Source organism: Rutilus rutilus, assembly GCF_951802725.1.
Source record: "Rutilus rutilus genome assembly, chromosome: 18".
NCBI lineage: Eukaryota > Metazoa > Chordata > Actinopteri > Cypriniformes > Leuciscidae > Rutilus > Rutilus rutilus.
In genome coordinates, this window is record NC_140231.1 from 15,296,328 (window position 1) to 15,310,887 (window position 14,560).

Below are 14,560 nucleotides of genomic sequence, written 5' to 3' on the forward strand. Positions count from 1 at the left end.
TGAAGTCTCTTCTGCTCACCAAGGATTCATGTATTTGATCAAAATACAGTAAAAACAGTTACATTGTAAAATTTTATTAAAAAAAATAAAAAAATTGTTTATTAGGATTAATGTTGAAAACAGTTGTGCTGCTTAATATTTTTGCATATGAAAACTTGATATATCTTTTCTTCCAAATTCTTTAACGAAATGAAAGTTCAAAAGAACAGCATATATTTTCAAACTTTTGTAACATTATAAATGTCTTTACTGTCACTTTTGATCAATTGAATGTGTCCTTGCTGAAAAAAACAAACTGTGAACGGTAGTGTGTTAATAAATGTTTATGCGATTTTTTAAATGTGCAAGTTTGTCGTTTTGCATTGTTAACTAACTATATTATTTTTATCAACTAAAATTATGTAATTTCAGTACATGTATAATGGACGTAATTCACAAGACATTTCCATCAAAAGACAAAAACTATGACTAGGAGTTTAGTGACTAGTTTTCAATTATCTTTCTGATGAGACTGATTACAGACATACAGTTGTAGCTTCACCAATAGTACATCCATACAGATGTCTCTGAATTCAAACACTAATGTCTGGTGCTTGTAATATGAAAAGAAGAAACTTTTACAACTGCGTTGTAACATTCAGCGAAGAGCATTTTATAAATTTGACCCGATAAATGAATAAAGCGGTACTTGTCATTGGCAAGTTAGACATGCTGGCAATAAAGTCTGGTTATATCAAAGACAAAATGCCACTTGAGATCGCAGGCATTGAAATGATTCCTCTTTGGTCTGTAAATTGCTTTGATCTCACCAATGCAGTGAATACAGTCTTCAGAAAATGCACTGGCTTTACACATATTGACGCTTGTGTTGAGAATCATATAAATAGTCCTTATTCAATGATTCAATAAGCTCAATTTCACTTCCCAAAAAACTGAAGGCCTTTGGGGAATGAGCAATGAGAACATTTCATTTAGATGTCTCACTGAACCGGCATTCATTGTTGTAACTAATGTCTAACCAAATTACAGATTTTCCACTTAATTTAGATGCACTACCCTTCTGATAAATCTCTAATCATCAGTGTCTTTTCATTTGTCTCTTCATTTGTTTTCAAGTGTTTTTCTCTCTCTCCTACCTGATTCTTCATCAGTCTTGTGTTCGTTTTCAGAGTCGGTGAGAGTGAGAACAGAGTGGTCAGGACTGGACAGGCAAGAGCTGCGGCGGGACTTGAGTGGCTGCCCGCTCCACAGCTGGACGGCGCGTTCAGGGGTCATGACCCCTTCAGGGTCTGAGTCGGCGTCGGATCCGGCGCTCAGAGCGTATCTGTCCTGCAGCAGGCTCATATTGGAACAATATACACTGGATGACGGTGGAGGCTCACACATGCCCAGATCAGCCAATGCGAAGCTCCCTGTAATGAGAATACAAGTATTAAATAAAAAAAGAAGAAAGTGTGTGTGGCTGCAAGGCATCTCTGACTCCTAAACGAGTTGGATGATTCTGACTAACAACTGGCTTTGCTAAATTACATAATGACAACACAATCTTCATTCTAGCAAGTCTTCATTTTAGTGTTTAAATTAATTTAAGCTCTGTATTGTCCCAGTCATCTTCATTCAGTAAAGCAGTGAAAGTAATGAATTTAAATTATATTAAGGTGGGATAAAGGTGGCTGTTTTTACAGCTATAAGAACAAATGTATCACTATGCTAACCATTTCAATTCAAAATATAGGAAATGTATGGAATGAAATGTGTGTGTGTGTGTGTGTGTGTGTGTGTGTGCAGTATATGTGTGTGTGTGTGTGTGTGTATGTGTGTGTGTGTGTGTGTGTGTGTGAATATATATATATATATATATATATATATATATATATATATATATATATATATATATATTAGCTTTTAAATTATATTGTTTTATTGCATATTTATTTAAACTAATTATTTAATCTATTTAATCTATGCCCTTAAGAAAAGTTTTTTTAAATCTTTTAAAAGTTTCAACATGTCCAAACTTGTAGTATATATAAAACAATAGATATAAACAACAGATATATGAATTCAGGTCATTTACATATGAATTAATGAGGGAAAGACTATGCATTAATGAGATAAACATTAAAAGGACAGGAATATTCATGAATTAGGAAGATCCACAAATATGTGCACTGCATAAAATCACAGCCATTAACGACTTCAAAATAATGACTCACTATTACATTAGAGTGATGCAAAGCAGGAAACCACCAATCTTTAATAATAATGTCATAAGCAGCTAAAAACATTAAGCTGAATGTGCATTGCATCCTACTACTCAGCAGGTTGGAGGAACATTTTGCAAAAACAACCTATTGAACATTTGCATTTTGCTCAAATATGGGGGGAAAGCACAGTCCACATCCACATAATACGATTGCACGACACAATATTTAATGAGGGTCGAGTAAACAGAATAGAGGGCACACAAGGATTTAAATAGGAGCAGGAGGTGTTGGGAGGTGGAGTCTCATCCTGCACCAAGACATACCTATGCAGTGCATACCTGAAACGTAGTAACCAACGGCAATCGGGGCCAGCTCCACGTAAGCTGTAAGAACAAAATGTCCCTCCATCATCTAATAACATAACCCGCAACACAATGCAAAAGTTGCATTGTGCACAACAAACCTGCTCCATATAGCAGAAACTCCCTGGCTGTTTTTATGTGTGGAAAAGTCATGCGGAGCTCTCTGCCTCCCCGCTGTTGTGTGTCTATTCCAAAGGGAAAAATCTTCCAAGGTGTAAATTTGAGATAGTGTCTAACTGAACAGCCAGAAGGCATTCTAGAAAAAAAAATATCCCAGAAGACACACTTTATAAAGAAAAAAAGGCCAAAAACTCAGCCTCCTCCAGCGCCTTGTCTGTTTAGACACAATTTCCCCCTTTTGCTCATACACCCTGGACATTAAAGTGAATATCCTTTTTCACCAGGTGCTAAAATCCGAGAGAGTGGCAAGGTCATTTGTTGAGGGAGGGGTTACCATGGCAACATAGAATTGTTCACATGCCGTCAGGTACAGTGAAGCATTTCGGAAAAAAATCTCTTTTCACTTCAATCATCTCTTTTCAGGCCTCAGACACGCCCTGATTGACAAAGAGTCCTGCTGTGATGGAGATGCAAATGTTAACACAGCCTGCTAAAACTGTGAGATCCCATCAAAACATTACAGGATACGAAAAACAAGATACATGCTGTTTCAAAACCCCAATGATTTGAAATGTTCACATCTTCAGAGCACAGAGCAAAGACGATGGTTACTTAAGTCCTAAGTGTATGGTGAGAACTATCAGCACATATCAGTTGTTCTTGCAGGGTGAACACGTTTGCTGTGATTTGGCTGAACATAATCTGCAGGTAAAAAAAGCTAAAAATCAATGGATGGATGGATGGATGGATGGATGGATGGATGGATGGATGCTCATATATTTTTAAATAACTGGTATCAATCTCAGACAGGTTTGTTAAATAGTTTGCCAAGTCCTAGGTGAATGGAAAACATACTTAAAGAAGTTGTTCCACATTATTAAGCAAGTCACAGTTCTCATGCAATATAGGGAGGAAGAAAGATCTTTCTGAAGATGAAAAGCATGAAATGGTGCAATGTCTTGCAAAAAACATGAAAACAACTAATATATTTGCTAAAAATGAAGAGTTTGTCGACCTGTCAAAAGATTTGTAATTTAGAGCACAGAAGAACCCAGTCAGATAAAGGGCCCTACTTACACCCGGCGCAATGCAGCGCAATGCAGCGCAATGCAGCGCCAAGCGCGACGCAAGTGTTTTTTGCTAGTTTCAGTCCAACGCAGTTATCATTTTCAAGTCCTGCGCCACGTTGTTTAAATAGCAAATGCATTTGCGCCTATAGGCGGGTCCACAACGCATGTACACTCTGCTTATTGAACACACGTACAGAAGCACACAAACATGCCAAATATTTCAAATAAAAGGATTACAATGTAAAAGATAATTTTTTGTGCATAAAGATTTGGTGGAATCCGGCTTGTCCCGTATATGATCTGCTTGCGCACTTTTACCTCGCGCACGAGAAGTTCCGTTTGCTCTCTGTAGACGGCTTCGGTCTTTCCACTACCAAATTCCATCATGTAAATAGCGAATCTGCCATGGCGCAGGCACAACTGGCATTTAAAGGGAATGGGAGCTGAGACTCTGATTGGTTTAAACGCACGTAAATCCCAAAACACACCCATTACTCATTATGAGAATAGGGAAAACCCTTTTAGACCATGCGCCTGGCTGGCCGACCATTTTTCCCATTGTTAAACTAGCAAAAGTGGATTCGGACATGCCCTAAGTGAACTTGCGGCTTGCGCTTTAGACCATGCGCTTAGATCGTTAAAATAGGTCCCTAAGGCTTATTAAGGAAAGTTTCTGTCAAAGAAATAAATTGTATTAAAAGGCCAGCTGTAAAAAATAAAATAAATTAAAAACACTGTAGAGCAGCAAACAGATAAGAAAGAAAGAAAGAAAGAAAGAAAGAAAGAAAGAAAGAAAGAAAGAAAGAAAGAAAGAAAGAAAGAAAGAAAGAAAGAAAGAAAGAAAGAAAGAAAGATAGATACCAGCATGTGTGGATGGGCCTTTTTCTCATTTCCTGCTGGAGAAACAAATCCTCTCTCACAGAGAAGTCAGACATTCATGGTGTAAATGATGCTTTCTAAAAAGGCTAGAAGGCGGTTCAATGAAGCCTATATTACTTCATAAATGTCAGCCAATTTCAATATATCCTCCGACCTTTCTAAATTCCATCCCTTATGCTTTGGTCTTCGAGCATTATTGTCTATGTTGCACTTCTTTCTTTTTTGTGAAGCCAAGCAGTCACGCTTTCCATCTCCAGAGATCAATACCATCAGGGTACAGAGGATGCAGTCAGCATACCCTGAATAATGTCAGTCCGCCTGACTGCACTGTTGGAGAATATAGCTGCTGTGGAAAAGAGAGCTTCCTCCAATTCCTCTAGCCCCAGCGTGGGCCATTTGGGTCATTTTGTTGTGTATTGCTCCGTGCTTGAGCTGACTGTCTAACGGCTGTTTTCTCATCTGGGTCTCTTATTCATGAGAGCTCCTCCGACTCGCTTTCCTCTTTAAATGCATGTGGTGACATCAGAGCATTGCATCCCTTTGCTATGCCACCTTTATTATTAATCCCTCTGCTTTCTTTTGTTTGCCTTTCATTTGCACAGCAACTGTTAAGACAGCAGCTGCCCTGTGTGTGGAATACAGAATGTGCATTGCAGTCAAGAGGAAAAAATGTACAGGTATGTGTTCAACAGCACTGGCATGTCGTCAACTATGACAGAACAGGTGAGACAGTATCTTGTACTTAAAGAGCACTTGAAAGAGTTTGTTTCAGTGTTATTTTAGTATCATTGACATATGATAATAGTGTGTGTATACTGTATATATACACAGGGGTTGGACAATGAAACTGAAGCACTGGCCAATATGATGTTGGAGGTTTCACACCTATGCTGCAGGCTGATGGCCAATCTTCACTAATATACATTCCATTAGTCAAGTCAAGTCAAGTCACCTTCATTTATATAGTGCTTTTAACAATATAGATTGTTTCAATGCAACTTTACAGTGATAATAGGAAATTACAGCAACAGAGATGGTTTTGGCTCTAGAATAAAGTTACTGTCCAGCTAAAGTTAGTTTTGATTGATTTATTCACTTCCGTTGCAAAGATCATTAGTTATTAACTTAGACACCGTTCTAACAGAAAACACTCAGCGTGCTCCGGCCCGCTCATCCGCACAAAACAGTGCCTGGTGGCTCGAGAACGCAAACCCTGTGTGTGTGTGCAGGCGTGCAGTCCTTCTTTACAAACCAACCCTCAACAAACTACTTGTCTGGCCTTAAAAAATTATAATAAAGAATTATTTATCGCTTCCGCGTAGCCACGTGAACAGGAATTATCCCGACTATGTTTTAAAGTAAAAGCAGAGTGTGAAAGTTAAATAAGCAGAGCAATAGCACAGTAAAATATTGCAATCCACACAACATAATGGGAGACATTTCAGAGTTCAAAAGAGGACAAATTGTTGGTGTACATCTGGCTCATCTGTGACCAGGACAGCAAGTCTTTGTGGTGTATCGAGAGCTATGGTGGTGTATTGAGAGCTATGGTATCCAGGGTAATGTCAGCATGCCACCACATAAAACGAACCACATCTAACAGTAACTGTCGACGCAAGAGGAAACTGTCTGGAAGGGTCCAGGTACTAACTTGAATTGTATCCAAAAAACATAAAACCACAGCTGCCCAACTCACTGCAGAAGTAAATGTGCACCTCGACTCTCCTGTTTCCACCAAAACTGTTCATCTGGAGCTCCACAGAGTCAATATTCATGGTTGGGCTGCAAAGCCAAAACTTTGGTCACTTGTTCCAATGCCAAATGTCAGTTTCACTGGTACCAAGAGTGCAAATCTTGGACTGTGGACAATGTGAAACATGTGTTGTTCTCTGATGAGTCCACCTTCACTGTCTTTCCCACATCCGTGGGAGTTATGGTGTGGAGAAGCCCTAAAGAGGCTTAACACCAGGACTGTCGCTGCCCAGAGTGAAGCACAGGGGTGGATCAGTGATGGTTTGGGCTGCAATATCATGGCATTCCCTACTGTGCTTGATGGGCGCGTCACTGCCAAGGACTACCGATGTGCACCTAATGGTTCAAACATTGCATCCTGAAGGGGGTGCTGCAGATCAGCATTATAATGCACCAATACACACAGCAAGACTTGTGAGAGAATGGTTTCATGAACATGAAAGTGAAGTTGAACATCTCCCATGGCCTGCACAGTCAACGGATCTAAATATTTTTGAGCCACTGAGGGGTATTTTGGAGGAGCAAGTCAGAAAACGTTTCCCTCCACCAGCATCACAAGAGGAATGGCTCAGAATCCCTCTGGCCACTGTGGAGGACTTGTATCTGTCATTCCCAAGACAGACTGATGCTGTATTGGCCACAAAAAGAGGCCCTACACAATACTAATAAATTATTATTATATGTGGCGAGCAGGACGAGGCGGAGGCCCGTGAGAGAGCGGCGCGAGGCCGGTGGCGTGATTACTGATGAGCGACACCTGCGTGACGCACCGGTCTCGTATCTCTCACGGAGGAGCTGAAGCATAAAAGGAGGAGCGACTACAGTGGAGATCGAGAGAGGCCAGGCCTGGATGTTTTTTTTGATGTGACAGCAGTCGTCCGTGAGGGGCTTTTACTTCTTTTACTTTAGTTTTGTATTTGTTTTATTTTTGGTATTAAAATTTGTTGAATGTTCGCCGGTTTCCGCCTCCTTCTTCCCACAATAACGAACTTCGTCACATTATAATTATTAATATGTGGTCTAAAACCAAGTGTTTCATTTTTTCTTCATAAAAGAGCCAATTTTGATTGCCAGGCTAATTTGCAAGGCTTATGAACCCCTGGATACTTGCATTAGAGCCCATTAGGGTCTGGAGGGGGGGCAGAAATTAGGGTTCACTCCACTGGCTTACCATTTGCCTTATGCAAATGAGCCAACTTAAAAACTCAGAGAGTCCAGGTGCTAGGTGTGACTAAGAGTCTAATAGGCTACCTTGAGTGCAAGGAGAACAGCAAAATGTCAATGCCCTTTTCTCTGGAGATTTTTCCTTTTCTTTTCTGAAACATGCCAGAATGAAGAATAAAACGAATCCTTTTTATACATATATATAAAATGTTAAACTCCAAAACCAAGGACAACACTGACCTTGGTGATAGTACAGACCAATACTAAATCTCCGAAAGATGGGCTGAGAAGAGGTGAGATGCTCCCTGGCATAGTTTGTAGCAGATCCTTGAGCCCATGCTTCACTAGATAACCATATCAAAGCCACACACTGTTGAGGGGCAAGATAAATAGCAGGACTTTGAAACAAGAAAAAAAGAGGTATTTTTCTTATCCCTATAGAAGATCTGTGTTGGGTCTCCTTTAAATGTAAAAAAAAAAAAAAAAAAAACTACCATAAGATCAGCATTCAAGGTTAACATCTATTACGTTGGTAAGAGATATTCTACATCCACAGGGTATTCCAAGCATTTGTCACATATGATGTAGATCAGTGGTTCCCAAACCTGTCCTGAAGGCCCCCCAACACTGCACGTTTTCGTTGTCTCCCTAATCAAACACACCTGATTCAACTCATCAGCTCAATTAACCCATGTGATAATGAGCTGATGAGTTGAATCAGGTGTGTTTGAGTAGGGAGACAACGGAAACGTGCAGTGTTGGGGGGCCTTCAGGACAGGTTTGGGAACCACTGATGTAGATGATCGTCGCGAACAAGATGATGAAGAGGAAAGTCTCTTTAATTAATCCACAGTCATAAATCCAAAACAGAGAGAGAACTACTCACACACATGTAACGTAGACAATACCCGACAATGAACACAAACAGAACTGAACACGTGATAACGAGGTAGATAATGAGTGCACAGCTGAACATAATGAGTGACCAAGACAACAAATGACTAACTCAGACAGAAGGTGGTGAAACACAAAAAGTCCAAACTAACAGAACCGTGACAAAAAAAAAGATAACCCTGTAGCAATTAAAGAACATGTATTGTAATGTAAACATTTATTTAATTCATACCACATTGTTTCCATTCTAATGTTGTGTTGTGGCCAGGTTTGATGAATTAGAAAATGCATCTTTTCATAATTCATGTCTTTTCCAGAATTTAGTTTTCAGTTCACTGATTCATTAGTGGCTAATTGTTTGCCTTGCCACGAATGTAGCTCTAAAGGTCCAAACCAGCTAACAAAATTTCTGGGTCACTTTATAGGGTCCAATTCTCACTATTAACTAACTACGACTTTTGCCTCAATAAACTCCTAATTAGTGCTTATTTAATAGTTAGTAAGGTAGTTGTTAAGTTTAGGTATTGGATTGGAATTGGTTAAGGGATGTAGAATATGGTCATGCAGAATAAGGCAGTAATAAACAGCCAATATCCTAGTAATAAGCATGCTAGTAAGCAACTAGTTAATAGTGAGAATTGGACACCAAACTGAAGTTTGACCTATTTCTGTGTTCTCAGATTTAGAGAGCATCCATCAATCTATGTTGCCATTTCAGTTGTATCTGACTCTTGGTGATTCTATGGCCATCTTTTGCCATCTGCAAGAGACTGTCCATGAATTTTCTTGGCAATGATTTTTACAGGGTAGGTTGCCAGTCTTTTCCAAAACCTCCCCATTACATGGATTAGGACTCAAACACACAAGCATTCACAACTACTGACAATTTAGCGTCTCCAATTAAACCATACTGCATGTTTTTGGATTGTGGGGCAAACCGGACCTGCTGTGAGGCGACAGTGCTATCCACTGAGCCGCCCTTAGAGAGCATATGGCTGACTAAATAATATTTAAGATCTTACAGAATGGTACAGTATTACTCCTGCATTTAAAGTCATAATGTATTTAAATGGTGAATAGCTGTAATGTTTACACATTCAAACATGTCTTGTTTCTTGAGAACACCATGGAATATAATCCAACAGACACATGCAGTGACATGCAAACAATAAATTATGCTGTTATATAATTGTTACAAAAGATACCGCCTGCAGAAAAGAAGAACAGATGAGTAATTAAAACTACTTCTGTCAAATTAAATGTTAACATGATATTTAAGTGCACCATTAAGACCTCTTTTTTGTTCTTACAGTCTAAAGTACAACCAGGCAAAAACAATTTAGCCAGAACTCAGCAACAAAAAAAGCATAAATATGTAAAATGGTTTGGGCGAATTCAATAAACTGCTAGACACACACACACACAATATCTACAGTGACATTCACCCAGGAGTAACCTGAGGCTAAGCCCACTGCTCAAAAGCACAAAGGATTGCACTTTGTGTGATTTGAACCAACAACACTGAAGTTTCCAGATCTTTCACCATTTGGTCTGCAAGGTGCACTTACAATGTCATACATTAGTTTGATGCAGTTTTAAGTCAACTTGAATTACTGTTCGCAATTTTTCTTTACCTTATTGTGACGTATTTTAAGTGAAATGGAATATTGTAGGCCGGCACTTGATTGAATGGTGAAAAGCAAAGGTGTCAAGTAACGAAGTACAAATACTTCGTTACCTTATCCTAGGTTTTTATTTAACACCGTGGCTAGACTAACAAATAAACAGACGTCACCTGAACAAAATTTTCCGTTACAGTTTAGTAGTAATGATTTCATGAAGTTCTTCACTGAGAAAATAGAAAACATCAGAACCACAATTGTAAACGTTCAATCCTCAATCGCGCCTTATAATTCAGCCTCAATTATCACCCCGCAAGAACAATTACAGTGCTTTACAACTATAGAACAAAAAGAGTTAAATAAACTTATCACTTCATCTAAAACAACAACATGTTTATTAGATCCTATACCCACTAAACTACTGAAAGAAGTGTTACCTATAGTGGAAGAGCCTCTCCTCAATATTATTAACTCATCTTTATCTTTAGGTCATGTTCCAAGAACATTTAAACTGGCAGTTATAATACCTCTCATTAAGAAACCACAATTAGACCCACATAATCTAGCAAATTATAGACCCATTTCAAATCTTCCTTTTATGTCTAAAATACTAGAAAAAGCTGTGTCCGCCCAACTGGGCTCTTTCTTGCAAGAAAATGACATATGAAAAGTTTCAGTCTGGATTCAGACCGCATCATAGCACTGAAACTGCGCTCGTTAAAATCACAAATGATTTACTTTTAGCTTCTGACCAAGGCTGTATCTCAATACTAGTTTTACTTGATCTTAGTGCTGCGTTCAGTACTATAGATCACACAATACTCTTAAATCGACTACAAAATTATACTGGTGTTCAAGGACAAGCATTAAGCTGGTTCAGATCATACTTATCTGACCGCTACCATTTTGTCTATCTAAATGAAGAAAAATCGATCATAACTCCAGTAAACTATGGAGTGCCGCAGGGATCTGTGTTAGGCCCTCTGTTATTCTCAATATATATGCTGCCACTTGGAAATATCATAAGGAAACATGGAATTAGTTTCCATTGTTATGCTGATGACACTCAAATCTATATTTCATCACGGCCAGATGAAAACGCTAAATTATCCAAATTGACAGAGTGTGTTAAAGATATAAAAGATTGGATGATGCGCAATTTTCTTTTATTAAATCCAGACAAGACAGAGGTACTAATCATCGGTTCAACAAACCGCCCACAAAACCTCTCACTCTACAACTTTAACTTAGTAGGATGTCCTGTTACTTTATCCTCTACAGTAAAAGACCTGGGTGTTATACTAGACTGCAACCTGTCTTTTGAAAATCATATTTCATATGTTACATGAACAGCCTTTTTCCACCTTAGAAACATTGCTAAGCTACGTAATATGCTATCAGTTTCTGATGCAGAAAAATTAGTTCATGCATTCATGACCTCGAGACTAGATTACTGTAATGCTTTATTAGCCGGTTGTCCTGCATCCTCAATAAACAAGCTACAGTTAGTCCAAAATGCCGCTGCTAGAGTTCTTACTAGATCAAGAAAATATGACCATATAACACCAATTTTATCATCACTACATTGGTTACCTATAAAGTTCCGTATTAATTACAAGGTATTGCTACTGACTTATAAAGCCCTAAACGGCTTAGCTCCAGTCTATTTAACGGATCTTCTATCGCCCTATAATCCATCGCGCTCTTTAAGATCACTAAATTCAAGGCTTTTGGTCATACCTAGGATTTCTAGATCCACCAAAGGAGGGAGAGCATTTTCACATTTGGCTCCAAAACTCTGGAATAGTCTTCCTGATACTGTTCGTTGCTCAGACTCGCTCTCCCAGTTTAAAACTAGATTAAAGACGCATCTCTTCAGCCAGGCATTCATATAATACTTTTAATCTTACAGTTAAATCTGACCTCTAGTTCATAAACGCCAGAGGAGAACTGGCCCCCGACTGAGCCTGAGCCACTGTTGCCCTTTGGCTTTCTCAGTTGGGGATATTTGGGGATATTAATTTAATTAATCAATCAACAATACTATTGATCAGCATTACCAAACGTGGACGTTTTCCACTAGAAACAAACATTGATGTATTATTTTAATTTAATACTGTGAAGCTGCTTTGATACAATCTGTATTGTGAAAAGCGCTATATAAATAAACTTGACTTGACTTGACTTGACTTACTTAAGTAGAAATTTGGGGTATCTATACTTTACTGGAGTAATTATTTTTCAGCCGACTTTTTACTTCTACTCCTTACATTTTCACGCAATTATCTGTACTTTCTACTCCTTACATTTTAAAAATAGCCTCGTTACTCCTATTTCATTTCGGCTTGTTTTCATCCCGGCTTGTCATCGTTAAAAAAATTAAATAAAAAAATATCCAGATAAATCGCGCCATCCGGATAGAGTGAATTTGACTGTGGTTGAGAAGTATAAACATATATTATTCCAACGCAACACCCTATTGTATATCGTCTGCCTCTAAAGTTACACACATGCCCGTGCAGAGTCAACTGGTGTTGGTGTTGACGTCGCCGACGAGCACGCACTTTTAGCCAATCAGCGATCAGCAGACAGACGCGATTTAGATCGATAAGTTGTAGCTGTTTATTCAAGTGATCGCTAATGCCAAAGTGACATACTATACAGTAGGCTAAGTTGTATCTACAGTAAAGAGTGAAATAGAGCAACTCTAAAAACGTCCACATGTGGTGGGAGATGACTCGATGGTGAATATAACTCTGAGAGGAGAGAGCACTGTTGAATGACTTGATTTGAAATCGAATATGGGACGATTCCTGTCCATGGTCATGTGCACACTAGCCTAACCAGACATCTGCAACTTTTACACCGTCCAGACTGCACTGGTCCCTGACAGCTGCTGAAAAAGGTTTGAATCATGAATCAGTTTTGACTGCTGAATTCTGCGTTATGTTCTGCAGTGTGTACTTCCGAGGGTTAAAGTCATCGGTAAATTCTTGATTGCCGTTTTGACAGTGTTCACCTGGACATTTTTGTCATATTTGCTAATTCTCCTTAATTATTGCCCTGATTTGATCCATTTTCCTGGAATTTTTTTTATTTTTTATTTTATTTTATCAATGTTATTTAGTTTTAAGGAGATAAAAATGGTGCTCATCAACCTTGAATGACATGGTAATAAAATTATATCACATTATTTTGGCAGTAAAATTTTGGCCGTTTTTTTCTTGGAGTGGGCGGGTTTTGGTGAGCTTTTGGGCTGGAAATCACCGTCCCAATCTGGTAACACTGTGCACCATTACAATACTTATAGGCAACTAAGTCTGTCATCATATCTTCCGCTCCATTAAACACGTTAATGCTCAGTAGTACACAATATATGGTTCTTTAATGTATTTGCATTGTACTAAAACGCGTTCATTTTCAATGGGCATATATGCGGCTGAAACAGTAGCCTAGTGCATCCCAAATTTTTCAACATTAACATTTTAATATAACATTATAGTCATTATGGCCTTTAGGGGGTAGGGTAGTGCACTATAGGCCCCTGTGGCGCGACCTAAGCTTTTGTCCTTAATGGCATTTGTTTTTGTTTTCATTACTTTTACTTTTATACTTTAAGTAGTTTTGAAACCAGTACTTTTACACTTTTACTTGAGTAAAAAGCTTGAGTTGATACTTCAACTTCTACAGAAGTCTTTTTAAACCCTAGTATTTATACTTCTACTTGAGTAATGAATGTGAATACTTTTGACACCTCTGGTGAAAAGTGGGCATTAAGGTGTGACGAAATCCTGTCATTTCAAAAGGAACCCACACAATTTAGCTTGAGAGCAAAATATTTTCCCACTGAAATTTAGAAATGGGATAAAGTCTGTCACAGATTCACCGTGTTGACCAACCACAAGGCAGCTTGGTTCAAATGTGACTTCTGCATAACAACAATATATTGTTGTGACTTCCCACATCACAACAATAGATAATAGATATTTTTAACCCACACAATTTTGTAAAAAAAAAATCTATTTTATATACCAGATTGGAGCCAAAATGAATGCTAAACCTGTGCCTGGCTTTTGGTTAACGTTATCTAATAGCCCACGTTCTAATTAAATTACTTAAGTAAAAAGGCAAATTTGCTTCAAAGAAAGATCAAGTTATTACATTTCCATAAAATAAAAAAAATAAAAAAATAAACATATTTGCTTCGAAATAACATTTTAAACTGCACGGTTGAATCATTCAGAATTCATGTTGACGTAATTCTACCAAAGATTGTATTGCAATGACCATATAGAGAGTGAGAGAGTGAAGAGGAAGAGAATAAATGAGAAACAGAGAAAGAAAGATGAAATGGCATCACAGAATGGAAGGTATAGAAAGAAGTATGCTCATATAAATACAATAGATTGTACTCAAGGTCAACATCTCCATGAATGGAAAAACCACCGCAGACATCAAAAGCTACTGTATGCCAATGAGACAGTTCTGTT

General features: G+C 38.3%; 1 protein-coding gene across 1 annotated transcript in view; it reads right to left on the minus strand.

The window, feature by feature from the left end:
- Positions 1-570: 570 nt before the first annotated feature.
- LOC311276765 (teneurin-2-like) overlaps positions 571-14,560 on the minus strand; it is a 72,906-nt gene continuing 58,916 nt past the window's right edge. The window contains exon 3 of the mRNA XM_084386647.1: positions 571-1,412. Coding sequence (XP_084242773.1) covers positions 1,102-1,412 — 311 coding nt within the window. The 3' untranslated portion in view covers positions 571-1,101. The remainder of the gene's footprint in view (positions 1,413-14,560) is intronic.